Source organism: Panthera tigris, chromosome B3 (genome assembly GCF_018350195.1).
Source record: "Panthera tigris isolate Pti1 chromosome B3, P.tigris_Pti1_mat1.1, whole genome shotgun sequence".
In the NCBI taxonomy this organism is placed as follows: Eukaryota; Metazoa; Chordata; class Mammalia; order Carnivora; family Felidae; genus Panthera; species Panthera tigris.
In genome coordinates this window covers 136,018,057-136,045,034 of record NC_056665.1, presented here as the reverse complement: position 1 = coordinate 136,045,034, position 26,978 = coordinate 136,018,057, and the positions used below count along the sequence as shown (strand labels likewise).

The following is a 26,978-nucleotide window of genomic DNA, read 5'->3' as shown; positions in this document are numbered from 1 at the left end:
TCTGCCCATCCTGCAAAGGCCTCTTTCAGTGCCTCTCCTTCCTCCGCTTTGAAGTGGGGTTTGGGTCTCATTACAGCCACCTCCTACCCACAGAGTTTCAGGGTCCCCAATGGCAAGAGACACGCTGGTTTGTGCCCACATTCCCAGACATGGCATTTCAAGAAGCACAGGACCCAGTAGAATCCTTTTATCCCCAAATAGCAGACTCGCCATCCAAAGCCCAGAGCAGGTGTCGGGACAGGACATCATACATGTCCCGGGGCTCCACATGGCTGGCTCCTTCTCAATGGAAGGTCACCTCCTCAGCAAATCCTGCCTGATCACCCTTCCAGGTCAAACAGGTCTCCCCCTTACTCGCTCCCTTGGCTGTTTCCTTCATCGCCCCGACTATGACTTACAGTTTCTATGTACTTGTTTCAGCCACGAGGGCAGGGGCCTCACTCATCTTCCTTCCTGCAAAACCTCTTGTCTAGCACACAGCTCTTGACCCATAGCAGCCACCAAATGGCTGTGAGTGACTATTGGGTGAATAAAGGAATGTATAGAAAGGTAGCAGAGTAGAGTGGAAAGAGAAGTGGGTTTGGAGGTTCAAATCCTTCTTCTGTTACATACTGGCTGTGTGACCTTAGGCAAGTTACTTAACCTTTCTGAGTCCCAACAATCCTATCCTTAAAATGGTAATAACAAAAACTTGCCTAGCCGACATGCAGTGTTCTTATGAAAAGCAAATAAAATGGCACCTTCTTCACATCTCCCGGCTTGAGTTGACCTTCCCCCACCTCCTCTCTGAGCACCCAGAGCGCCCACGTCATGACCGCCTCTGTTTCATGGACAAGCTTTTGCGTCACTATAGGAAGGCATTATCTGGACTCCTGAGAGTGTCCCCAACTATACTATAGAACCTCTTTGGGGACAGGGAGCAGATATTGCCTACTTTGGTATCCTCAATGCCCGGCAAAGGGCCTAGATTGTTGTAGGTGCCCAAGAAATGTTTTGAGGCAAATAACTGCATTTCAAAACCAATAAAATGCTCTATAAATATAATTTATTGTTTTCACCTTGTGACCAAAATGGCGACTGTGGATGCAAAGGTCAACTGAGACTTCGGGGTCCTAGAAATGAAAGCCAGATCCACATCCCAGAGAAAAGATAACGTCCCCTTCTAAAGCCATTTTTTTCCAATTTGCTTCTCTCCCACCACGATGTAAGGGATGAAGTCAGAAACATGCATAGGGATCATCTGCTGAACTTTGGCCCCCTGAGGGCTCCCTGAAAGGCAGACCCAACTTCCCGTCCCATGGAGAAGTAGGGTTCATGCAGCCATGAACCAGAGAGCCCAAGGTTACGATGATGGACCAGCCCACAGTGGGCCCAGGAATCTGGGTCTTCCCAGTCTTTAAACTTCTGTGCGTTTTTAAGGTTACATTTCTAAGACGACAACAGAGGAAAGCATAAAGTAGAAATTGTCTGCAGAGAATTCAAATCAAACCACCCACACCGACCGTGCTCTTAGGAGGTTCCAGGTGCCTTCCTGGCACCTGGATGTGAATCAGGCCTCGTCCCTCTCCTCCCCAAGTTTGCAGTCTAACAAGGGTCCCAGATGTACACAATGGCCCAACAGGAAGGGCGCAGCAAAGAGGCTTGCCTCAGTTTCAGAAGGACACAGAGAGGGTCGATTCCCTTAGCCAAGCAGGTGAGTTTTGCAGGATGAATAGGAGTTCGCGAAGTAGGCTGGAGGAAGCAAACCTCTTTGAACCTCTGGTTTGAGCCACCGGTGTTCAGCCGGGTCCAGCCGAATTTAATGGCCTCCCTGGGGTTGTCAGCTCTCGGAGAAGTTGGGGAGCCTTGTCATTGCAGCCCAGGTCCCCACTCTCCCTGAGCCTGACCCGTGTCTGGAGTAGGGGCCAGGACGTTTGGTGACAGTGCTGTACTCCTGACCCCCCGAGCTGCCGCCTACGTGAAGGACGGGGGCCCTACCTGGGCCTCTTCCAGGGCATGACCTGTGCCCACATCCTGCCAGGTTTCTCTTACCTCTGATGACTAACCCCGGTGGTTTTCTCTGCTGGGAATTCCCCCCCTGCCTCGGGGCTGAGGGGAAGTGGGGCCCGCAGCCTTGACCGGACCGGCTCCCCATGTAGCGTGAGGCTCAGCTCAGCACTCGGTTGCTCTGAGCGCTTGCCCTGCCCATCCCCCTAAAGCCGAGTTCACGACTGACCACAGGGTTCCCGGAGGAGTCCCTGCTCTCTTTCCCCCCTCCCCGGAGACTCTATGGTCTGCATCCCGGGCCCTGGCACAAGGCTTGGGACGGAGCAGGGAGTGGGAAACTCTTGTTGCGCGGGACTCGGTCTGCCTGCTTCCTCCTCTGCGAAGCGGGATCAACATCCAGCCGGTGGGGAGGACAGAAGTGAGGCGAGGCCCTGCACGGTCGTGAGGGACATCCCCGTCACCACAGCTGTCACCCCCAGCCGCCTCGCCGTCCCTGTCTGGCTGTCGTTATTTTGCCATCAGAGATAGTCCTGGTCTTAGGGTGGTGTGATGGGTTTTTATTGGCGCTTATCGTCTTGCTAAAAACATCCTGGCAGCAGTAACACACGGGCCAGTGATGAAGGTGGCTGGGACTCCAGGATCCTGCGCAGACAGAGACCCAGAGCTTTGTCAGGACCACACAGTGGGGGGGGGGGGGGTGGTGGTGGTGGTGGTGCTGCGAGCTGGGCCCCAGGCCGCCTTCCACCCTGCCCAGCATGCTCCGCTTTCCGGGGGGTGGAGAGGGGCCTCGGCAGGGCCAGGCTTTGCACAACCGCCCCCTTCCCAGGATGTGGTCTCTTAGATCTGTTTGACACGCAAAGTTTCCACGTGAGTTCATTTCAGCAAAGGCTCCGCAGCTACAGAAGCAGTGGGGAAACCCCCCCGTCCGGTCGTGCCTCCACATCTTACAAATGAGGAAACTGAGGCACAAAGGGGGGCGGGGGCTTGCTCAAAGTCGCAGGGCCGGTCAGAGTAGAGCCCTTAGAGCCAGAGACAGGATGAAGAGGCAAGAGGCAGGGGCATCAGGACCTCTGCAGACAGACCTGAGTCGGCCTCTGCTCTGCTCAGCTGCGTGCGAGCCCGGGGCAGTGACCCACCTCCCGGAGCCTCAGTTTACCCGTCTGTCAAGGGTGAGGACGTTGGTACCCGCTCTAGAGGACTGATGGATGGGCGCACACAGGTGGTGGTCAGGAAAGGTGAGTAGTAACACTCAGAAGAGCACGGAGGAAGGCAGTGACAGTGAGGAGAATGAAGGTGGCCGGCCTGGCGGTCCCCCCGTGCAGAGATGGCCAAAGCAAAGCGGGCCGGCTTCCTTGCCTTCCCTCCGCCCCCCTCCACCATGACCTGGCCTTGCTGAGGGCACCCACGAAATCTGCAGGTTCTGGCCTATCTTGGAGGAGCGTGGGCCTCCTCAGGGTCACAGTTCCAGCACCTGCAAACACCACAGGGTGCTGGTCACACGTAGCAATGTCCTCAGTCCCACGGGGCACCCCCGAGGGGTGCGGGGGAACCAGGCCAGGCCTCCTGGAGTGTCCATGGCACCTGGCACCCCAATCAATTGGATCTGTGGCGTGGCCACCACACCCCCTTTCACCCCTCCCATCCTCACCAAAGCCCAAGGGGGTGGGGAAACTGAGGCTCGGAGAAGTGAAATCATGATCAAGCTAGTGGCGGACGCGTGCCGAGCACCCCTGTGCCTGGACCCCAGCTGAGCTCACTCGCTGCAGCCTCACGGCTTCCGACACTGGGTTATGCAGAAAACTAAAACCCAGAAAAGCTCAACCTGTCTGAGGTCACAGGGCCGGAGAGTGCCAGAGCCTAGATTTGAACCTGTGTCCGTCTGACTCCAAGCCCTGGCCCCCCCGATGGCCTTTTGCTGTAACTTCTGTCCTGCGTGTTCCTGGGACAGCAGGACCCTCTAACGAGGACCCGGCGGGGCGGATGCGGGAGTCCAGACCTGGTTTGGCTTCCCAGCCACGCTCCCTTGTCCCCCCGACAACCTCCAAGAACCTCTTGCCCATCCCTGTTGGGACCCAGCCTGGCCAGCCCGAGACTGAGCCCCTTCCATCCAGGGACCTGCCACTGACTCTTCTCACATCCTCTCTGGTGAAGAATGTCACCTTGCTTCGTATCTGCCTCCTGCGGGGTTGGCTGGGGAGGGGGCCGTGGGGGCGGGGATGAGGTTAACCTCATTGTTGTCTTATATGGTCATTTAAATCTCCCAGGGCTTCCTCCAAGGGCCAAAAATAATCCGGAGACACAGCAGCTGTGTCCAGCACACAGAGAGGACCCGGCCATCTGCTTTGGTTCAGAGCCCTGTGTCTGTCTGTCAGTCTTTCCCCTTGCGATCCCTCCATCCTGGATCCTGCCTCCGGCCATGACCCGCTTCTCTTATGCAGAGTATTTTTCCCTCTTTCACTCCTGCCCTGCACCCTCCAGGTCGACTGTGCCTCCTGAGAACCCGCCTGCCTCGGGCCCCATGGGCCTGTTCCAAGGGGTCATGCAGAAATACAGGAACTCCCAGCTGGCGTAAGTGACCCCCAGCCCCCGAGACCGTGCAAGTTCACTCTTCCACCTAGGGTTAGTGGGGGGTGGGGAGTGGGAAGCAGACCCCAGGAAGGGGGGCATCCTGGAGGGACCTCCCGGGCACACCACTCCCACGTGTGTCCCCCCTGAGACCCAGCTGAGCTGAGCTTAGCAGTCACAGACTCAGTTCAAGACTGTCAGCGGGGCTGTGCCCGTGACTGAGCCCGCAATGCCCCCCACGTAGGCCCCGGGGGCCGGAGCAGCCCCGTGGGAGACGGCCCTAGGACCCCCCCCCCAAAAGCCCAGAGGAACTCCGAGCCGAAGCTGATGAGTCAGCCGCACCTTCTGTTTATCTCAGTTTCCCCCCTGCGTCACCGTGGGTGTATCTGAGCATATCTACAACGCTCACGCCCGTGGTCTTTGTTTTGCCTCGTTGCCTGTATTTGTTCAGTGCCAGGCGGTAAAATCCAGAAACAATCTGGGCTGCAGGAGGGGTTCTGTGTGCCTGGCACCAGGGTGCTGGGCTAGGTGCGTCCTTGGAAAACAGATCCGTGCTGCCCCTTCTCCGCCCCCCTGTATCGACCCCAGAAGCAGCTAAAAGCAAAAGAGGGGCCCCCCGTCGCGGGAACCCCTATCTCCTTGCTCCAGTTATGTTGCAGAGAGGGGAGGAGGCAATGGGCCAGTGTTTTGAGTCTCTTCCCAGCTCTTTTCAAACCCTGCCGCCCCGACTTCCTTGGTGCTGTGGGTGGAATTCTGACGGTCTGGAAAAGGGGGCCCCGGACTCTGGTCTCGGCACTGCTGCCCCTTCCTGTGTGGCTGCCTGTGAGTCGCTGTCCCTCTCTGAATCTCCCTTCTCTGTGAGAGAAGGTTGGAGAGGACAGAGCGGCCTCCAGGGTCATGTCTAGCTCCTCGGTCTTCTCTGATGGTCTGACACCCCCCAGCAGCCTCCCCCTACCTCAGGGCGGGGCTTTGGCTGAGCTCCTAGAGCAGCAGTCAGCATGTGCGCCCGAGAGCTTCAGGGTCCTTGCACCACAGCTGGACGAGAGCCAGGCTGGGCGGCAGGTCCTGGGAGTGTTCTCATGAGACTGCGCATCCCCCACCCCACCCCCCGCCCCGTCCACGAGAACAGCCAGCCCTCCTCTCTTCCACTTCAGCTGGGGTCCCACGGGAGACCTGCCAGGGGAGCCGGGATACATACCCAGCCGGGCTCTTCCTGACGCCAGCAGGGGCTGCTCTGGCCGCTCGTAAGAAGAGCTCACCGAGGTGGTAGTGATGGCGTTGATGGGGACGTCGGGGCTTATCTGGTCAGTTACCCAGTTTGCTCGTGGGTCTGTAACTTAACCGGCATCTGTGCTCTGAAGCTATTAATAACCGGAGGGGCTGAAAGTCAGGAGGAAGTGCGGCTCACGACGGAGGAAGCAGCTGGGAGGGTCAAGGGGCCGGCCCCGTGGACCCTCGGGGCCCATCCTGCCCCCTGACATGGGTGAGCGCCCTGGGAACAAGGCCTGCCTCCGGTCTCACCTTCTCCATCTAGGAAATGGGAGCACTTATGCAGAACATTCCCCAGGAGTGGATCTGGGACTCACAGCTGTCCTGGTCCTCACTGACGCAAGGATGGAGGGAAGGGAGCTCAGTGAATGAATGAATGAATGAATGCATGCATGAGTGAAGTAGCAAAGAAGTTGTCATTCATAGTAGCCCTGAAATCTCTCAGACATTCAGAAGTTTAAGACTGTGCAGGCTTCATACGTATTAGTCCTTCAAGGATGGAAGTCTTTCAGCAGCTAAAGCTTCTAGGGGTGAGGGTAAAGCGTGAGGAACAAGGAAGGGAAGACCCCAGAGACATGCTCACTGGAAAGAGCCCCCCTCTGAGGGACTCTGGTCTCAGAGCTGCTTGATGTGCAAACTGGCCCCAAAGGTTCCCGGTAAATGCTAGCACACTGCACTGAAGCAGCTCCCACGGGGTCAGTTATCCATCCGTCTGGGGGCCGGCACTGTCTGCCCGAATCCTCTTGGTAGACGTGGTCTCGGTGTAACATTAAATGCAGCCCTGCAAGGCGCAGGGACAGAGGGCTTCCTTCCCTCATTTTCTTTTGGCCACCAAGGAGCCCCGTCTAAAAGATACCCTCGGTTTCCATCCGTGGAAGTGAACGAGCCTGCCATGTGTCATAGACTTTCCCTACATGGCGCCCACTTGGAGATAAAGGCGTGGAAGGACCCCGGGTCCTGGGCTGCTCGCAGGGGGACCAAACACTGGCAAGGCTCGACCGGAGCCCCCACATTGACTTGTATAGGCCAGTTTGTCCTCCAAATGCACAAAGGAGGCCGTTGCAAAGAATGTTTTGAACAAGATACAAATAAAATTCCCAAAGAAGCAAGCAAAATGCTAGTAGGGGAGAGGTCATCTTTTTGGAAATGGAAGGAAATAGAAGAGATGAAGGAGTGAAATAATCGTTAGGTTCTGGAAGTTTCCTTCCTTCCTTCCTTCCTTCCTTCCTTCCTTCCCTCCTTCCGTCCTTCCTTCCTCTTCCTTCTTCCTTTCTCTCCTTCCTTTCCTCTCTGCCTCTTTCTTTCTTTCTTTCTTTCTTTCTTTCTTTCTTTCCTTTCTTTGAATATTTATTGAGTACCTATTATGGACCAGACACTGAACTAGGCCCTGAGAATGAAATCATGAGAGATGGAAGAAATAAAGGCGCTGATCCTGTCTTCCTGGGACTCATAGTCCAGCGGGGGACACAGATAGCATCAAATAACTGTTCAGAGACACGCAAAGGCCAATGGTTACATGAGGGCTTATGACCGGAGGCAGGGAGAGGCTGACCTGGGCCTGTGGGCCGCGCTTGACAGGCCTGAGGAAGCTGTGATGGATAGCTGGTGGATGGATAAGCCAGAGGAGCCAAGGTCAGGGCCAAGGTCGGGGCCGAGTTCCAGGGCACGCCCATGTGGTTTAGGAAGGATTATTCTCCTTATTGAGGAGGACACTGCCGGCAGGGGGCTGAGCACCTGTTCCAGACCAGCAGGGGCCAAGCAGGACCGAGTGGTCCCACAGCCAGCACTGCCCCCGGCCACCAGCAGCCCCGAGTTCCCTCTCCCTGTGGGGAGAAAAGCGGCCCGCCCCTCCTCTGCCGCCTGGGTCCTGAGGAGTGCCCCGCCCCTTGCTGTCACAGGCCTGTGGACCCGGTGCTGAAGGCCATCAAGGAAGGTGATGAAGAGGCCTTGAAGGCTATGATCAAGGCGGGCAAGAACCTCGCAGAGCCCAACAAGGAGGGCTGGCTGCCGCTGCATGAGGCGGCCTACTACGGCCAGCTGAGCTGCCTCAAGGCCCTGCAGCAAGGTGAGGCCACAGCTCCGGGTGCAGCCAGGGCTGGGAACAGGACTGGGGGTGGGGCTCCTTCTTTTCCGGAGCGTCTTGGGCAGGGGGAGGGTGAGAGGCAAGATTCTTACCCCCGTGGCAGAGTTAAAGTCACCACGCTGGGAGAGAAAAGTGGCTTGTCCCCACCCGCCCTGCTGCCACCGCTCTGGGCCTTTCAGGACAGCAGAGCCTAATTCCTAGAAAAGGAGTGGGGGAGGGCTGACTTTTGGGAGAGCCACTGCCAGCTTGTTCCAGAATGTTCCAGGGGCTGATGTGGTGTGGAAAATACTGCAGCTGTGCCTATGCCCCGCCAAGGCTGTCCCCCACAGCTGTGGGAACCTGGGCAAATCATGCCTCCTCTCGGAGCCTCGCCTTGCCCCCAAGCCAGATGTGGATAAGGTAACACTTGCAGACAGGACTTACCTCTGCCCTGAAGGAGCATGAGCCCCAGACAGCCCGCCATACTCTAGGGCAGAACCAGTTGTAGGAGACGGAGCTTCTGGCCGTGGCTGGTGGGAAAGGACAGGGTCATTCAGAGAGGGAGAGGGGTTCAACCAGGGAAAGCTTCCCAGAGGAGGTGGCATCTAAGCTGAGATAATGCAAGTGGGAAGCTGAAACAGCCCCGTGAGAGCAACGGAGTCCAGGGCCAAAGGATGGATGGTATATTTAGGTGGATGCCACACATGTCTGTTGTTGGAATTGGGCAGAAATTGGGGCCACCTTTGTGTTGGGAAGGTGGGAGCGTCTTCCCCCTTCACAAACTCCCTGTCTGTTCTCCCCAGCATACCCTGCAGTCATCGACCAGCGCACCCTGCAGGAGGAAACGGCCCTTTACCTGGCGACGTGCAGGGGACACCTGGACTGCCTCCAATCCCTCCTCCAGGCTGGCGCCGAGCCTGACATCTCCAACAAGTCCCGAGAGACCCCGCTCTACAAAGGTGAGCCCCCCCCCCCCAGTGGGCTTCCCTGGGGAAGGGTCCAGAGGGTAGGTGGGCAATTGGGAACATTGCTCCCAAAGTGCATAACTCCCTCCCTAGCCCCCCTTCTCCCCAGCCAGGGGTCTCCTGTGAAGGGCGGATGTCTACGGGCCACACTACCCAAGTCCTCCTGTGGGCCCGGCACGCCGAGGAGCGCTGAGGGCCCAGAAACAAAAAGCTATGATCGGTGCCCCAGCGCTCTCCCAGCCCAGTGGGCAGCGACACACAGACAACATAACAGCCAGGCAACAAAGAGCTCGGCATGATGCACCCGGGAGCATCGGGGAGGGCTCTAGCGTTGGGGGTGAGCACCCACAAAAGGGGGCGTCGGAGCTGAGCTGGAACAGGAGGCTGTTTCCAGCTGGACAAGCAGAGGGAACAGCATAGGCAGAGGCAAAGAGGTATGAAAGAAAATCTGTACCTCCGGGACATTTAAAACAAACCAGAAACTTAGCCTAGCTCATTCAATACATCACCCGAGGACACTGGCATCTCTAGCAAAATCTGAATCATCGTAATAGCTGGTATTTACTGAGTGTTTACTCTGTGCCACGCACTGTTCTTCAATTTAACCCTAATATCCATCTACATAGGAGACGGGCATTACATGGGAGGTATCTCCATGTTATAGATGAGGACCTAAGGCACAGAGACATGAAATGAGGCACCCAGGATTTCACACATGCTAGCAAGGGGCAGACCTGGGATTTAAACTCAGCAAGCTAGCTGCCTCACAGTTCATATGCTGAACTATGACATTATAAAGCATCCAGTTCATGCCCACGGGCTTAAGCAATCAGGCTTGGGTCTTGCGCATACAAATATGAGAGGGCCTTTACGCTTTGAAAAACTGCTTTCTCGTGTGACTGGTATCCAGTACCTGGAATATTCCACGGGAAGCAGGTGCCTGGCAGCTGGTAACTGGGTCCACTGTAGACCCGAGATAGAAGTGTTTTCAGAAGTCGCGTCTGTCCGGGCACCAGAGCCATCACCTAGAGGCCGAGCTGCCCAAAGGGAGCTTCCCGAGCACTGGGCAATTCTCAGCCGAGGCTTGGGCCCTGGTGCTGAGTGCACTTCTCCCACGTGCCAAGTACTGTGCCAGAGTGTTCCATGCACTCCCTCACCCAGTACTCTCACAAGGTCCTCTCAGGAAGGTTTTATTATCTCTGGTTGACAGGCGAGAAAACCAAGGCTTCGAGAGGTGGGGAGCTTTGCCTGGGGTGCTGTTTGAAACACTACCCAGGAAGCCCCCTTTCTCTTCTTGCCCTCACCCCTGCCTGACTCGAAGAAGTGGTAAATTTAGACAAGAGCCCAGCAGCCTCCCTGGTGATAACCCTGGACCAGAGCCAACAGTGCATTTAGGTTCTAGAAAGCAATGAGGCTTGGGGCGCCAGGGTGGCTCAGTCCGTTAAACATCCGACTTGGGCTCAGGTCATGATCTCACGGTCTATGAGTCTGAGCCCCGTGTCAGGCTCTGTGCTGACAGCTGGGAGCCTGGGGCCTGCTTCGGATTCTGCATCTCCTTCTCTCTCTACCCCTCCCCCACTTGTGCTCTGTCTCTGTCTATCAAAAATAAATAAACATTAAAAAAAATAAAAATAGAAAGCAATGAGGCTTAAGAGGGAGGTGTGAGCAGATCGAGAAGACTCGACAAGACTTTGTCTTGTACGCAGAAGACAGATTTTACCTCAGTTTAAGTGTGTAGCCTGAGGAAGGGCTTTGAGCAGGGCTTCTGGGACCCTCCACTTCTCCTGGCTCTGGTGATGTAGAGGACTGCAGCCTGTAGCGCTGGAGAGGGAGAGGAGTCAGGGACACCCTGGAACATTCCAAGGGACAGAGACTCTGGGCCTGATTGCCTGAGTTTGAATCCCTGTTCTGCCACTATCTGTGTGACCTTGGGCAAGTCGCTTAACGTCTCTGTGCCTCATTTTCCTCCTCTGTCGGAAGGGGGATGATGGCACTACATCCTTTATAGGTGACTGGGAGAACTATATTGGAGGGGCCCAGAAAGTGCTTTGAACAGAGTGCCTGCCACCTAATCTGTGCTACGTACACCAGCAAATATTACTGCTATGAGTAGGACTGTTATTTTAGGTGTGCGTCCTGGGTAAAGTGCAGGGACTGGAACTCGGGACAGACCCAGTGGATGTCTGTGGACGGAACGTCCGGCGGACGAACGGGTGAATGGACAAACGAATGAATGAAGTCTCGGCCGGCCGGGTCCGGCCAGGGCCCTGCTGACCACCCCGCTTCTTTGTGCCTGGGCTGCAGCCTGTGAGCGCAAGAACGCGGAGGCGGTGAGGATGTTGGTACAGTACAACGCGGACACCAATCATCGCTGCAACCGAGGCTGGACCGCTTTGCACGAGTCTGTTTCTCGCAACGACCTGGAGGTCATGGAGATCCTGGTGAGCAGAGGCGCCAAGGTGGAATCCAAGAACGCCTATGGCATCACCCCCTTGTTCGTGGCCGCCCAGAGCGGGCAGCTGGAGGCCCTGAGGTTCCTGGCCAAGTACGGTGAGTGCTAAGGGTCCCCGGGTCACGTAGCCCCCAAGGGGCAGCGCCGGGGAGGACCTCAGACGTCTGAGGGGAGGCAAGCTTAGGTCATACTCTGACCTGGGAATAGCATCCTCTTGGAGGCCTGTGTTGAGAAGGGATCTGAGGCTGTGTGGAAGCTCGGTGGGAAGCGTGTTGAGACCCACCAGCGACGCCTGCAACGAGGCACAGGCCGGGGCGGGAGGAATGGCGTGAAACACGTGCCGTCGCTAATCTAGCCCAACATCCTCATTTTACGAATGCGGAATCGGAGGCCCAGGAAGGGGAAGTGACTTATTTGCAGTCCCGTAGCAAACTGGTGGTGGAACAAGCCAGACCCCGGGTCTCCTGACACGTCAGCTATTTCTCTTTCCACCCACATCACATCTCAAGGCCAGGAGGAACCTCAGACAGCATTTAGGTCACCTCCTCAGTGTACACGTGATGAAACCAAGGACCAGGATGGGAAAGTGATTTGTCCAAGGTCTCGCCGCGAAGTAGTGGAGGAGTTGGGATTTGAACCCGGGTCTTGGCACTCTCTGCCTGTGGAAAATCTTAGTCACGTTATCGGGAGAAAAGACACCAATATCGCCCGCATCGTGAACAGAAGACCCCGGGACAATGGGAGGCATTGTTCCGGCTAAAGGGTGTTGTCATTCCGTTCTTCCCCGAGAGAACCCCTTCGATTTCTTTTCTCTCTCTGTGGGAGGTGAACCTCCCTCCCTCCCAACAGAGAGGCCAGGAGCAAGCCAGACCCTCGGGCTGAGCTGAAGTAATTGGTTGAGGACCTTCCGTGTTAAGCGCGAGCACAGGATAGGCTAATGGGGTTTTCTCCATAGCCGTACGAGGTAGAGAGTGTCTTCATCCCATTCAGTAGATAAGGCGACTGAGGCCCAGAGAGGTGAAATGGTTGGTCACATTAGAGCCTGGGTTCCAACCGCACGCATTTGACTCCAAACTGCACGCTTCTTGCACTTGGCCATGCTACCCCAGGCCTCGAGAATTACCATCGTGGGACTTTGCTTGGCTAAACATCCACTTACTCAGCACGCGCCTGAGCAGTTGAGAAAACAAACCCAGGGCCCTTCCTTGCAGCCAGGGACAAATCTGGACCGACCCGCATGAGAACAAAGGAGCACGGGCAGGGTCCTGGGAGCCCAGGCAAGGAGGCTGGGCAAAGGGCAGGGTGCTCAGCCGGCAAGGGGAACCGGCCGACTCTGAACATCTGTCCAGCTCTCCTGCCGACAGTCTGAGTCAGGGTCTCGCTCCCTTTGTGGGCTGAGTCCATTTTTAAGGCCAAATATTTTTCTTGTGAGAGCGGGCGGCTTTGCTGGCGGGGTCCAGGCTTCCAGGGAGCCTGACTTCAAGAGCTTGGACCCGTTCACTGGCTTTCCCTCAGGGTGGGGGGGGGCAGAACCAGCCTCTGTGCCCCAGCCCTTCCGTGCTGGAGAACCGGCCTTTGCTGAGTACCTTCTCTGCGCCCAGCACTGTGCCGGGAGATTGTCTTCGTTTGTTTGGGCCACTGTAACAGAAAACCATACGCCGAGGGGTCTACAGCCTCAGGTGCTCATTTCTCACGGTCCCAGAGGCTGGGAAGTCCAAGATCAAGGTGCCGGCAGATTCGGTGTCTGGTGAGAGCCTGTTCCTAGTTTACAGACGGCCACCTTCTCCCTGGGTCTTCACGTGGTGGAAGGCGCAAGGCAGCTCTTTGGGGTCTCCTTTGTAAGGGGACTAGTCCCACTCATGACAACTCCACCCTCGTCACCTGGGCACCTCCCAAAGGCCCCACCTCCTAACACCATCGCGCTGGGGATCAAGTTTCCACCTGGGAATTTTGAGGGGACACAAACATCCAGTCCATAGCAGATAGTAACATGTTTTATCTTCTTAAAGCAACACTGACTGGTAGGCATTATTCTTCCTGGTCTACAGATGGGAAAAGTGTGGCCCCTAGGGGCTGCCTGAGGCCACAGGGCTTGCAAGCCCTGAGAAGAAACGGCAGCTAGTTCTCGTCTCTTTCCACTAGGCCAGAAATCAGTTACCAAAATTGAAAATTACCAGAAAGCCTGAGATAAGCAGAATGCCCAGGCAGAGCAGAGCTGTGGTTAACGGATGCTTTTGACTTTGGCCCTTACTGACACTTTCCTGCTGTGTCAGCTCTCTTTCCTTCCAGAATACGGAAGGACTGGTGAAGAGACCTTACCTCTTCTCTCAGAGAAACCCATGGGGCTCTGAGAAGGAGATGGGGAAGTTGTAAATGAGGCTGATAGGGTCTGTCCCCGAGTCCTTACCTCTCAGCATGCTGTAGTGCCCTCTTCAGAGGGGACAGGAAGTAATCCCTCTCTTATTCCTTGCGATGGAGGGCGGAGGAGGACAAATCCCAATTAAGGCGGTTCTTGGGGTCTTTCTTTATTAGGGGGCTCTGCACTCCTAGAGCTGGGTGGCTTCCTCAGAACAGGGTCTGGATGCTTTCACATGGAGCGAGGGGGAAGAGCATGGCCTCTGCCATCAGACCAGCTGCCGGGGCTTCCGCTGTCAGACCCCCGGGGGTTCAGGTTTGGGCTCCGCACTTATGACCCCGGCGGCCTGGGGCAAGTTGCGTGGGTCCTCTGTACTCAGTGTCCTCGTCTGCAACACGCACGTAAGAGTTGTGACTGACTGCGTGGAGTGACGCCGTGGATGCAAAGAGAGAGAGCTCCCCTACGGCAGGGTGCCTGGCGCGTAGTAAGTGCTCAGGAAATGCCGGCGGCAGCGAGGCAGCTGTTCACTTCCGAGAGCGCCCCCCCTCCAGTCTCAGGGTCGCAGAGTGGTTGTTACATGATCCAACGCGCCACGGCGGTTGGCACCGTGCTTGACAGTGACCGCCCTGGTCACTCCTTGATCCGCCTTCTCCTTGGCCAGGCGCCGACATCAACACGCAGGCCAGCGACTGCGCGTCCGCCCTCTACGAGGCTTGCAAGAACGAGCACGAGGACGTGGTGGAGTTTCTGCTGTCGCAGGGCGCCGATGCCAACAAGGCCAACAAGGACGGCATGCTCCCGCTGCACATCGCCTCCAAGAAGGGCAACTACAGGTCAGCCCGGGCCCTGCCACCGATGCTCGCGGCTTCCCCGCCTCACCCCACGCCGCTGGAGCGGGGGCCGCGAGCGTCCCGCCCACGGGACCAGGGGGGCTCAGGAGGGGTCAGGGTGGAAGGCGCCTTCCAGGTGGAAAGGAGGAGACTCCCCACTAGCCGGCAAGCTCGAGCGCGTTGCCTGATTAACCTGCTTCACCCTCTGACTACTGTTAACAATCCTTTTAACACGTCTCCGGAGGTAGATGCCTTTACCTCCATTTCATCACACGAGGAAGCTAAGGCACAAAGAGGTCAAGTGACTTGCCCGAGGTCACACATCTTGCAGGCGGCGAGCACTGACCCGCTACAAAAGTCGCTTCTACGGGAATTGCACTCAGGGGGAAGGATAGGAGTCGGGGCCAAGGGATATTTCTGTTGGGGGTGCAAACATAACCTCTGAGGGGGTGCCTGGCCGGCTCGGTCAGTAGAGCACCCAGCTCTTGAAATTAGGGTCATGAGTTCAAGCCCCACGCCGGGCATGGAGCCTACTTAAAAAAATAAAAATGAAAAAGATAGCCTCTCAGGCCGTTAGCAAGCACGTAGGGGATACATCCAATAATCTGAATAGTGCCAATGATACAATAACACAGACAGTGCCAATGATAGTAGCTAGGCTTTATTGAGCACTTACTATCTGCTGCACACTTGGATTAAGACGAGAGAAGCTTAAGTTCTCCGGGAGTGATCTCGGGGGAGGGAAGACACACACACACACACACACACACACACACGAACTCATGACATAATGGAAGAGTGTGGAGAGCTGGGCTCCATAGCAGCCCTGGAGGAGAGGGACTCAGGGGGCCCGGAGGCAGAGGTGTGCTAGAGCCGACTCGAACCCGCTCCCGGGAGCCGACTGTGCACACGGGCAGCCTGAAATTGGCCATGGTGGGAGTGTTTACGCCACGGAAATTGCTGGCTACAACATATCAGGGCTCCCTTTGCTCCCCAGAGAGCCAGTTGTTAAACGTGCACCACCCCCAGCTGGTGGGGTCACAGAAGGCTCTCCAAGGAGGCAAAAGACCCCCAGCTGCATTTGAAGGACGCCGGGGCTCGGCAGCTGCCACTCAACTAGCATTTTCCAAACCTCGTTCACAGACTTTCTTCCTGATCTCAGGCGTCTCTACCCTCATTGCTGAGTATTTTCTTCTGAAGACATGTTTACCGAAAATCTGTTTTCAGAAGGAAACATCCATCACACTACTAAATTCCTAAAGTTGCCAACTTACAACTGATTAAAAAAAAAAACCTTTTTTTTTTAAATTTTTTGTTAACATTTATTCATTTTTGAGACAGAGAGAGACAGAGCATGAAAGGGGGAGGGCCAGAGAGAGGGAGACACAGAATCTGAAACAGGCTCCAGGCTCTGAGCTGTCGGCACAGAGCCCGACGCGGGGCTCGAACTCACGGACCGCGAGATCGTGACCTGAGCCGAAGTCGGCCGCTTAACCGACTGAGCCACCCAGGCGCCCCTAAAAAAAAAAGCTTTTTACATAAAATTCCATCCCGTGTACCCCAGACGACACACTCTGGGAAACACAGCCTGCCATCAGACAGAGAGAAGAGGGGAAAACACAGACTGTGCGCGTTGGTGGGGGTGTTGGCTGTGTTTGCTGAGGCAGAGGGAGGAGGGGGTGAGAGTGACATCCCAGAGAATGAAGTGGAGACGAAGAGACGGACCCTCACAGCCCCAGGCCCTGCTGTGCAGGCCGTCTGTACCTAAGGCCACCCAAAGATGCCCTCTCCACCCAATCTGTCCCCACAGAGGAGACCCTGCCTTCTCTGGACTGCAGGGCAGGCTGCAAGTCACAGGGACCTGGGTTTGAATCCCTGCTGAAGCCATGGGGCATGTTTCTGAACCTCAGAAAGGTTTTCCTCTTCTGTAAAATGGGCGATAGTTACAGCTGCCTCATGGGGTTGCTGCTAGGACTAGTGCAATGGATATGTGTGGCTTATGGAATGGAAATAAAGTGCCCAGCAGAGTGCCAGGCACACAGCAGGGACCCAGTAGGTCTGTGCTCACTCTCTCCCAGGTCGGAGGAGCCTTCGTTTTTTAGTGAAGCCAAGAGACGGGAGAAACCACCAGGTCAGGCAGTGGTGACAGGCAAGACACCTTATTTCCCTTCTGCCCCGGGAAACAAACATGGTTTATCTTGGAGAGAGAGATCCCAAGAATGCAAGAGAAGGGAGGGGCTGGAATCTCCAGGGCCAAGGGATCCCTGTACTGGCCTGTAGAGCACAGTCATTCTGGGCTATTTGTTAAATGACAAATCCCAGAACCACTAAACCAGAATCTTCGGGGGTGGGGGTGGGGGCGGGGGGGGGGGGACTGCTAAGCCTCTGCCTTTGAAAAGCTCCCTGAGCCGACCAGATACAGCCCATCTACAACTTTGAGGGAATCGCTGATCTCATACAACTCCTGATTTTGTAGAGAGAGATGGGAAGTGGCTTGCCAGAGAGCGGCAGGGCGGGGACTGTCCCTTGGCATCCTTCGATCACACCCAGATGCCTCAAGTGGACCCCGATGTTGGCAGTCTGGCCCCAGTTGGAGGAGAGGTTGAAGGAGCAGTGGGTGCACCTAAGGATGACTAGGAAGCAAGGCGGGTCCTCTCCGGAACCACCTATATGGGCAGTTTGTGTTCCCCCCAAATCTGCTTCAGATTCAGGACTCTCAGAGCGATTTCCCTGGTTACCCACCCTCCATTCCCAGGCCCCATTTCCCTCTGCTCCCCAAGACTGAGAGGGGCCAGGCCCCTTTGGAGGGCTGCCCAACAAAGGTTTAAAGCCGTGTTCCCAGCAGCTTCTGCCGCAGGGCCCATGGCCAGGCAAGTCCCGGGCACTTCACTCCTTGGGCATGTGGCATTAATAGCCCTCTCCGCGCTGACCTCCCATGAGCCACTCGGGGATTTGATGTGACATTCCATGGGCATTCCGCTCTCGGCCACCTGCCAAAACGCCTTGCCCACCTATAGCATGGAAAGCAGGGCCCAGTAGCTGGTCTCTGTGCTTGCCAGATGATGTCATCTCTGTAGCACATTTAACCAGAGGCCTTATCTTCTAGTTCATTTCCAGTTTAGCAAAGGCACCTTATGAGATTAAAGCTCAACACCAAAGATAGATTTAAAAAAATTTTTTTTATGTTTTTGTATTTGAGAGAGAGAGACAGACCACGAGCGGGAAAGGGAGACACAAGATCCGAAGCAGGCTCCAGGCCCTGAGCTGTCGGCACAGAGCCCGACGCGGGGCTCGAACTCAAGGATGGTGAGGTCATGACCTTAGCCGAAGTTGGACACTTAACCCACCGAGCCACCCAGGCACCCCACCAAAGACAGATCTATTAAGAAATGGTTTGTGTTGGACAAGACCAGGTGCCCCAGACATCTTTCAAACTGAATTCAGAATAGCACTAAGACCAGAGATTCTCAGCCTTGGCTACATACTGGAGTCCCACGCGCACCCCACTAAAGGGCTCTAAAAACCCTGATGTTTGGGCCTCACTCACCCCAGAGATTCTGATATAAGCCGGCTGGGCTGGGCCTTCAGGGTCTCTAAAAGCTGCCCAGACGATTTCACCGCACAGTGTGGGACAGAACCATTCTTTTAGGGTGCATTTTGTGGCTGGCATTTTGAAGCTGGCCCTTTTGGGCCTCGCTTCTGATGCCCTTGTGTTTAACTATTCTTTCTCTTTTACTTCTAATCTCTATCACCTTTGCAAGCCACTTAAAACTTTTTTTTTTTCTTTTTGGAAGAAGGGAGGATAGAGAACATCAAATACATTAAATTAAAAGGCAGATTATAAGGCACATTCACAAGCAAGTGAGTATCCCTATTAATTAAAAGGGAACTCTGGGGCTCCTCCCTAGACCTGCTGAATCAGGCCCTGGATGGCAGGGCCCAGAAGTCTGCATTGTGGGGATCCGCTGAGCTGTTCTGAGTCCTGATGGAGAGCAGGCGGTTTGCATCCCCTCTCCAGCTCCTAGTACCTCGGGACAAGAGGTACACATCCGCCTAGAAGGGTCCCTCGCGGGCAAGAGTCCTGCTGTGCCCTTGGGAATGTCCACAGGCAGATTCCTCCACTGGTGGAGTCTTTTCTGGCTTCAGCATGAGCATCACCTGGGCTCAGAGAAGAGGCAGTCTCTCCCCTCCAAAATACACACACACACACACACACGGCAGGGTCACCACAGTGCAGCCCGGTGGTTTTGGCAGCCGAGCCATCTGTGGGTGACTGGCTCCCTCGCGAAGGTCTAGTCTGCAATCGAATTACACCCAACGCTGACAAAGGTCACGCCACCATGACCTCGTGACCCAGAATGCCCACGCGCTGCGTGTGCAGGGCAAGTGGGGTGCAGTCTCCACGGTGGTCAAGACACCAACGGCCACCGTTTATGGGGTCCCTACTACTCGAGTGATCTCATTTTATCCTGAAGACCAGCCTCAGGGAAAGGTATCAGCGAACTGTGTTTTGTAACCGGGGCAGAGGGATCCCACCTTGCTGGGTTGTTACGACGAGTGAATGCGATAAAGTCCTTAGCTCATTCGGTCATTTCCAGGATAAATGAGGTCGGTGAGTAAAGTACCTCGAATAGTGCCTGGCACAGAGCAAATGCTCAGTAATATTATTTAGGAGGGTGGGGTGCTCCCAGCAATTCACAGGGGCTCCCTAAAGGGCGGCTCTCATCGTCACCATCGTCATCATCACTCTTGTTGTGATTAATTACCTCCCTGTTACACACGTGGTTCAGAGAGGTTGAGTGACAGGCCTGAGATGGCCCAGCACCGACAGACAACATCGGTGGTGTAACCCAGGTCCACAGCCCCATGTGGGACCCCACACCGCCAGGGGCAGCTTGCTTTGACTCGAAGCTCTCTGCTCTGTTCCCTATCACTGGGCTAAAATTCAGGCAGGACACTGGAACCAGGGCAGCAGCCTTGAGGACACCAGAATCCTGGGTGGGGACCCGGGGCCTGGAGAAAAGACAGTGAGGCTGTCTGGGACAGAGAAAGTTGGATTCGTTTACTGGTGGGTCCTAGAAACAAGGTTGGAGGGGGGCAGTTATTGTGACTGGGGTCCAAGGTCACCTGCCCAGCTGCTGCTCTAGGCCTCCTTGAAATAGCCCTGAGCTGGGTCTGGTCTGGTCTCAGGGCTTAAGCTGGTGGGTGTGGCTCTTGCCCCCGGGGAAGGAAGAAGGGGGGTCGCAGGGAACCTGGCCTCCCAGACACCAAAGGTTCTACTGGGCGGTGGTCAGCTTTGTTCCTCTTCATGAGGTACACTTTGAGCCCTGTGGCCCCAGGACCTGCCTGTGCGAGAAGTAGAGAGACTCAGATCAACGGGGTCACCTCCTCATCCTCCAGCCTTCTGTCCCACAACACGGGCTGGGGAAAAGGAGTGATGATTTGTGTCAGGGCCACCAACGCGGCCACTCCCTGGGGCTGGGGGAGTGAGGCATCACGGAAAGGCCTGGCCTTGGGAATTCTGGACACCTACATTCTGCCCTGGCTTTGTCATCTGCCTCCAATCCAATCTCACCCTCTTCCTCACCCCATGCCCGGGGCCTCAGTTTCACCCCCTATAAAATGGGAGGGCTGGACAGGCTGATCTCCAGACCCCGTCCTGCAGGGCATATTACTTACTCTGCAAAGTCCTACGGAAGCGTACATTAAGATGACTTTATTGTGTTATTAAGATGACGTTTCTGGGACTGTAGGCGACGCTAGTCATGTTCCCACATTCCTGCCGCTTTCCCCTGGTTGGGCAGGGCATTGCTGGAGGCCAGCTGTGACCTGCCGGGGATGCCAGCCCCATCTGGCCAGCGGCCCCAGGGCAGTCCCTCTCGCTGTTCTTTCCCGGGCTCGGGCATGCCACGGCTGTTAGGGAGCATTTGTTGGCGATGGCTGTGGTCCAGGGCGAGGCCCCAGCCCTGCCTTTGACCAGCACCTCTACAGAGTGAGGTCAGGCCTCCTGCGCCTGCACAAATAGAAATTGGGAGGCAATTAGCCCCCCCGGGTGTGTGAATTTCCTTTTGAGGTTTTAGGGGCAGATTTTAGGCAAACACGGCGTCACTAACAATAATAAAACTTTCCGCTGAGATCTTAGCAGGAGATCACTGGCATGAGATTTCCAGGAAGCCGCAAAGCCAGCATGCCAGGAGGCTGAGAGGCATGGGAACAGGCCTGGTGGCACCTGCTTGCCTCACCACGGCCACCTCCTTGGTGGCCACGTGGGGCTGGGAAGTCACCTGTCAGCAAGGGTTGGATGGATTGGGGTCGGTGGCGGAAGCTTGTTCTTGCAGGTGGCAGTGGTCTAGGGGAAGAGAGTAATACAAGGGGCCGAGAGCCCCCAGAATTGCTTTACTACCTTTGATGAGTTGCCTCCTCTCTCTGAATCACATCTGTCAAAAGGAAGGTCACAGACCTGCTCAGGCTACCCCACAGGGCCGCAGTGAAGGTAAACCGGGGCAGGCAAGTTAATGCGCGGCGACGCCAAACTCTGTGACCTATCAGCTGTCACCCTGCCTGCGACACAAGACGTACGGCAGGGGTCGAGAGTGTGGCCTGGGGAATCAGACTGCCTAGGTTCAAACCCTGGCTCCGTCACTGACTGGCTGTGTGTTCTTGTGCAAGTCACATACCCTCTCTGGGCTTCTGTTTCCTCCTCTGTAAACTAAGATAGCACACGTACTAGCTCACGGGGCTACTGGGAAGATATAATAGGTGAACGTAGATGAAATGTCTGATTCAGGAGAGAGCAAAGCCAGGGATCACAGGAATCTCCAGCCTCAGCAGTACCTGACCAACCCTCTCCAGGCCACAGGCAAGGCACACAGCCTGGGAGAGACTCGAGTTAGGCTTCAGGGAAAGAGGTGTGGAGACTCACGGGAGAGGGGCAGGGACTTTGTGGTCACCAAGGGCTGACCGGGGCCGAGAGCAGGAGTGGTCCACGCCAAATGCATTCATCTGCTCCTGTCCCCCAGGACCCGGCGGCTCCACAGAGATGCAGGACGGCGCAGCCCTGGGGCAGGAAGGGGGTACATTTCTTGGTTTGCCGTTCCCGATATACGGCCTGGACAAGTCCGTCAGCCTCTCTGAGCCTCCAGCTTTCTCATCAGCACAACGGGAACGATGAGCCGGACTTTATGGGTTGTGGAAAAGGTTAAACCAAACTGTGTTCGTAAATCCTTTAGTTGTCTCCTGGCACGCTGTGAGCTCTCGGATATGACTGTCACTGTCCCCCTATACCCCCACCCCACCCAGGCAGGGCAGGCGCCGAACTTCTAGCTCCAGATTTCACTACGGGCTCAGGTCTGTGGGCCTTCCGGTCCATTCCTTCAGGGAACGAGTTGGGAATGGGGAACACTCTTTACCCTGAAATAAGTCAGCAGGAAATTCTTGAAACCACAGGCCAGTCGGGCTGAGGTCTTTCAGAGCTAGGACTTCGGAGGCCATGGGTTCTGAGACTGAAGCCTAGCTCCACCCCTACCTGGTTCTGTGACTTCGGGAAGGTGGTCGAAGCTCTCGGAGCCTCAGTTTCCCCGATCTGCAAAGCGGGGATAGCCGCAGACCCGTCCTTCCCAAAGCGGTCATTGTGGGACCGGCTGGCTCCCCGGCGCCCCCCGCTGGTGGGCCACTGCCTCCTCACACCGTAGTCCCCAGCGGCCCGGCCCGGACCCTCGGCGCCCCCTGCCGGCCGGGCCGCCCCGTGACGCCCCGGCTTGCCCGCCCCACCCGCAGGATCGTGCAGATGCTGCTGCCGGTGACCAGCCGCACGCGCGTGCGCCGGAGCGGCATCAGCCCGCTGCACCTGGCGGCCGAGCGCAACCACGACGCGGTGCTCGAGGCGCTGCTGGGCGCGCGCTTCGACGTGAACGCGCCGCTGGCGCCCGAGCGCGCGCGCCTCTACGAGGACCGCCGCACCTCCGCGCTCTACTTCGCCGTGGTCAACAACAACGTGTACGCCACCGAGCTGCTGCTGCTCGCCGGCGCCGACCCCAACCGCGACGTCATCAGCCCCCTGCTCGTGGCCATCCGCCACGGCTGCCTGCGCACCATGCAGCTGCTGCTGGACCACGGCGCCAACATCGACGCCTACATCGCCACGCACCCCACCGCCTTCCCCGCCACCATCATGTTCGCCATGAAGTACCTGTCGCTGCTCAAGTTCCTCATGGACCTCGGCTGCGACGGCGAGCCCTGCTTCTCGTGCCTGTACGGCAACGGCCCGCACCCGCCCGTCCCGCCGCCCTCCAGCCGCTTCAGCGACGCGCCCGCCACGGATAAGGCGCCCGGCGTGGTGCAGGTAGGCAGGGGCGCGCTTCCCAGGCCCAGCACGCGCCAGGGTGGCCTGGTGGCGGATGCCCTTCGGAGCCCGGGGCGGGGGGGGGGGGGTGGGGTGGGGAGGGGGCATCGCGGTCCGCACACCCCGCAGGCCGTGGAACCCCGTGGCCGGCGTGCTTCGGAGGCAGCAGAGCTCAGTGGCTCCCGTGCACGGGTTGCGTCCTCTGTTTGCTCCCCGGTCTGGGGGGATTTAAGGAAACAACAGCGGAGCAGGGGAATGTGGGAGACTGAGGGGTTCATCACCCACAGCAAACCTGCGCCCGGAATATGATGTTGAATGACCCCGATGGGGATGGAGGTGAGAGCAGATTGGCTAAGAGCAGACGAGGTGCAAAGAGGGACCCAGAGGCAGGACGTGGCCGTGGTGGTGACTTAAAAAGTCCGAACTTGAAATGAAAAGGAGGTGAGAAACACCCTTCTCTTGGAGATCAATGTAGTGGTTAATGGGAATCATTGCAGGGCCACTTGCTGCGTGCAAAGAAGGTGATGTTCACATTACCTTAATTCTCGTAAAAAAATAATCCTCCAGTTGTCGTAGTCCCATTTTCCAGACAAGGAAGTTGAGGCTTAGAGAGGTGATGTCCCAGCTGCCCGCCTTCTGCTTGTGGCAGTAGAGGCTGTGTTGAGGAGAGGGGCGAGGGCCGGTGGAACTGGATCCTGCCTTAGGCGTGCCCAGTGTCCGTCCTCGAATACACCCCTGCTCTCCCCGGCCTCGGGTCCCCCGACCGATGTGCTCACAGAGGCGCTGCCTTTGGTCCCGGGTGCCCCGGCCACAGTGTGTGATGTCTTCCAGTTCTGCGAGATCCTGTCTGCCCCGGAGATGAGCCGCTGGGCAGGGCCCATCATCGACGTCCTCCTGGACTACGTAGGCAACGTGCATCTCTGCTCGCGGCTGAAGGAGCACATCGACAGCTTCGAGGACTGGGCTGTCATCAAGGAGAAGGCAGGTAGGGGCCGTTGCTGCTGCTGCTGGCGGGGCACCCTGCCCGATTCAGGCCCAGGACTCGGGGCACGTGACTGTTACTGACATTTAACGAGCACCTACTATGTGGCAAGCTCTGTGCCGCGTGTCACATAGAGGGTCTCCAGGACTGTTCTGTGACTAGAAGACTGGCCCTCAGAGAGATGATGTCATCGTCTGAGCCAGGGTCTGCCCGCTAGTTGGTGGCATCTGGGATTCAAACCTAAGTTTGACCAACCCCAGGGTCTCTTTGCCAAATCGAGCACGTTTTAAATGGCTCCAACTCACCGAGGGGTACTGGGACTTTCAGAGTAAGTTGCCCGTGTTTGTGGGCCACTGAGGCAGTGTGGCGGGGTAGAGGAGGGAATAGTGGTCTCGGGCATTTCAAACGGTAAAGTGCATACAAAGCTCCTGGGCATTTTGTTAAAAATGCAGATTCTGACTCAGCAGGTGTGGGGCAGGGCTGCATTTCAGCGTGCTCCCAGGTCTGGTCCACAGACCGCACCGGGAGCAACACTGTGGCCTGTCCACTGACCGTCCAGGTGCCCCACCCCGCAGTGCCCCACCTCTCCCTTGCCACCTTCCTCCTTGATCCCCGTGCCCCGATGAACCCGAACGCACTGTAGGATTTTTCATTTGCACGAATGCCTGGGAAGCACTTGCGTTGGACCCTTGGTCGAGTTACTGGGGCAGCGACAGCGGAGGGTGGTGGTGACTTGCCCACTCACCCAGGGCACAGCTCTAGAGGCTCTCTAAACATTCACCGAGTTCGTGAATCATTGGCTGCTATCACGGTGATCCTCGGCCACTAGAGGACCGAGGAGCAGTCCCTGCTTAGATGTTGGCCCCACCCCTCCCAGTCCCCTTCTGCCCTCCCTAGAGAAGGGTAATCGCTCTCGAGACCTAGTCCCAGGGACAAATGTGCAGAACCCTTCGGTGTGCTATAAACATTTATTAGCAGGTAGTACAAATAGTTCTTAACCGACACCTGTTGTGGTAACTTTAAAGCCCACCCTCCATCTACAGAACACTCTCCACGTGCTTTTTCGTTTAATGCTGTGATGTTGACATTATTTTACCAGACGGAGGGTGGGCAGAGGCTCTAAGAGGCGGCAGGTACCCCAGAGTCTCCGAAGCCAGCCAGGCCAGCGGCCCTGTCCTCTGCTCGCCAGTGGCCTTTTACCTTCCTCCTACAAACTCAGTCTTCACTCAGCTGAGAAAGGGACTGAGCTTCCCGGAGGGGAGGCTCTGTCCTAAGCGAGACCGAGCAGCCAGAAATGCATCTGGATGGCATTTCAGCCACCTGGCCCCTCTGCCATTGTTTTCACATTCCCTCTGCATCCCGATCTTCCCGGGATGGCCACGGCCTCCTCGGCTTGGCGTTGCTGTTTCCCCTGCTTGGAATGTCCCTACCTCCCTTCTTCGCCTGGCAAATACCTGCCCACCCACCAAGACCCTGCTCAGATGGCACCGTCTGGTGTGGAAGCCTTCCCCACAGTCCTGGGTTGGTTCCTCTGCATCCCTGGCGGGAACATGGGGCCAGGCAGCCAAGGGGTCAGCATGTGTTTGTTGAGTGAATGGATGGCATCCTTTGATTCGGCAAACCCCTCGCCTGTGCCAGACCCTGTGCCCAGGACTGAAATAAATTGCCCCATCACCAGACACATCAACCCCTGTTCCTACCTCACCCCTCCCCCTCAGCTGAGAAAACTCCGCTGTGTGAGATATCCCGGGAGGCCTCCCAGGAGGCGGCAGCCAAGTGGGATTTGGGGACGTGTGGGGAGATGCCCCATCCCTGCCCCCACGCTGGCCTGTCTGCACCGCCAGAGCTCAGAGCTTAATTCCATGCGTGGGGGCACTTAAGCGGTCGAACTCCCCGACCCCTTCGCTAAGACTGTGTTGGGGGGTCCAGGCTGTGTATATACAGGAAGGAGGACAAGACGAGGGGGCTGGCAGATCCGGCTCCAGGTGTGCCCCCCACTACGTCCTCACCTGTGAAATGGGCTTGTACCTGCCCTAGCTGCCGCCTTGGGCCGTGCGGATCGATGAGGGGCGACGAGGCGGGAGCTGCCTCGCCAGATCTTTTCAGCTGGCAGGGGCCGGGGTTTCGGAGCGTGGTGGGGTCCAGGCGCCCCCCTCTTATCCGGTCGTATCGATTGGGTGTCTCCTACCTGCCAGCAGTCACAGAGGCAAACTCTGCTGCTTGCAAACGACACGCTGGCACTTCTCTTTCTCCCTTTTCCCAGAACTCCCGAGGCCCCTGGCTCACCTGTGCCGGCTGCAAGTGAGGAAGGTGGTTGGAAAGCACCGCATAAAACTGCTGGATGCATTGCCCCTCCCGGGCAGGCTGATTCGGTACCTGAAATACGAGAATACCCAGTAACCAAGGCCGTGTGGAGGAGTCGCTCCTCGGACTTTCGCTAAGCCTCAGGACAGCCGTGTCCCCAAATCCCAGGGGGCCTGATGACAGGACGAGGCCATGGGTTGGCCTCCGTGGCAGCTGGGGCAGCTGCCGTGACCTCACCAGGTCTCTGGGCCAGAGCTTTGCCCGGACCAGAGAACACAACGTGTCAAGTGGGAGAAAAACCCGTGTTTGTTTTCAACCTGATGAGTAGAGCCCAGACTTTCTCTGCCGTTGGGAGTGGCAGAGGCCCCATTCCGGGGGCTGGGCGAGGGGGCAGGGCAGAAGTTGGGGGGGGGGGGCAGGTGGGAGCCAGCAGGGCAGCCGCAGCCCCGCCCCCGACGCTTTCAGGGATGAGTCTGCCTTTCGGAGACAACCTGCCACCGGGCTGTCCCGGTCCCCTCCCACTTTGTCTGTAAAACTCTCCACTTGACTCCTGAGCTTTTTTCCTGGAGGTGTGATCCGGCGGGGGTGGGTGGGGGACCCACTTGTCAAGTACAATAAATGTTGCACAGATGACACCTTGCCCCGCGAGGTCCCTCTCACTCGACCCCCTCCTTCCCACAGGGCCTGGGGTCTTCGGCGCTGCTCTTGGCGGGTGTAGGGGTGGGGCAGGTGCTGGGACAGGGTGCACGACACCTTTGGGCTTCTGAAAGCCACAGGAGAGCCAGCAGCTGGAGGAGAGGGGGCAGCTTCCTGCTCTGTGAGCAGAGCGGCCTGGGGTTGGTTTTTCTGTCCTGCTTCAATCACCG

The 26,978-nt window shown here is 56.9% G+C and overlaps 1 protein-coding gene and 1 long non-coding RNA gene across 7 annotated transcripts in view; one reads left to right on the top strand and one right to left on the bottom strand.

The window, feature by feature from the left end:
- ASB2 (ankyrin repeat and SOCS box containing 2) overlaps positions 1-26,738 on the top strand; it is a 42,933-nt gene extending 16,195 nt beyond the window's left edge. For 3 of the 6 annotated variants that reach the window (XM_042990448.1, XM_042990449.1, XM_042990452.1), the window contains 8 exons: positions 4,465-4,554; positions 7,719-7,885; positions 8,686-8,841; positions 11,152-11,397; positions 14,317-14,488; positions 22,262-22,826; positions 23,658-23,811; positions 26,072-26,738. In XM_042990448.1, the coding sequence (XP_042846382.1) occupies positions 4,465-4,554; positions 7,719-7,885; positions 8,686-8,841; positions 11,152-11,397; positions 14,317-14,488; positions 22,262-22,826; positions 23,658-23,811; positions 26,072-26,208 (1,687 nt within the window). In that variant the 3' untranslated portion in view covers positions 26,209-26,738. Of the gene's footprint in view, positions 1-2,796; positions 3,222-4,464; positions 4,555-5,700; positions 5,856-7,718; positions 7,886-8,685; positions 8,842-11,151; positions 11,398-14,316; positions 14,489-22,261; positions 22,827-23,113; positions 23,268-23,657; positions 23,812-26,071 lie in introns of those variants that run through there. The other 3 variants (XM_042990451.1, XM_042990450.1, XM_042990453.1) reach the window with 3 other exon arrangements.
- On the bottom strand, positions 20,181-22,199 carry LOC122239697. The gene is made up of 2 exons (XR_006219069.1): positions 22,011-22,199; positions 20,181-20,498 (listed from the first exon to the last, which is right to left on the bottom strand). It is a non-coding gene; the product is annotated as an uncharacterized LOC122239697 (long non-coding RNA).
- Positions 26,739-26,978: the final 240 nt, after the last annotated feature.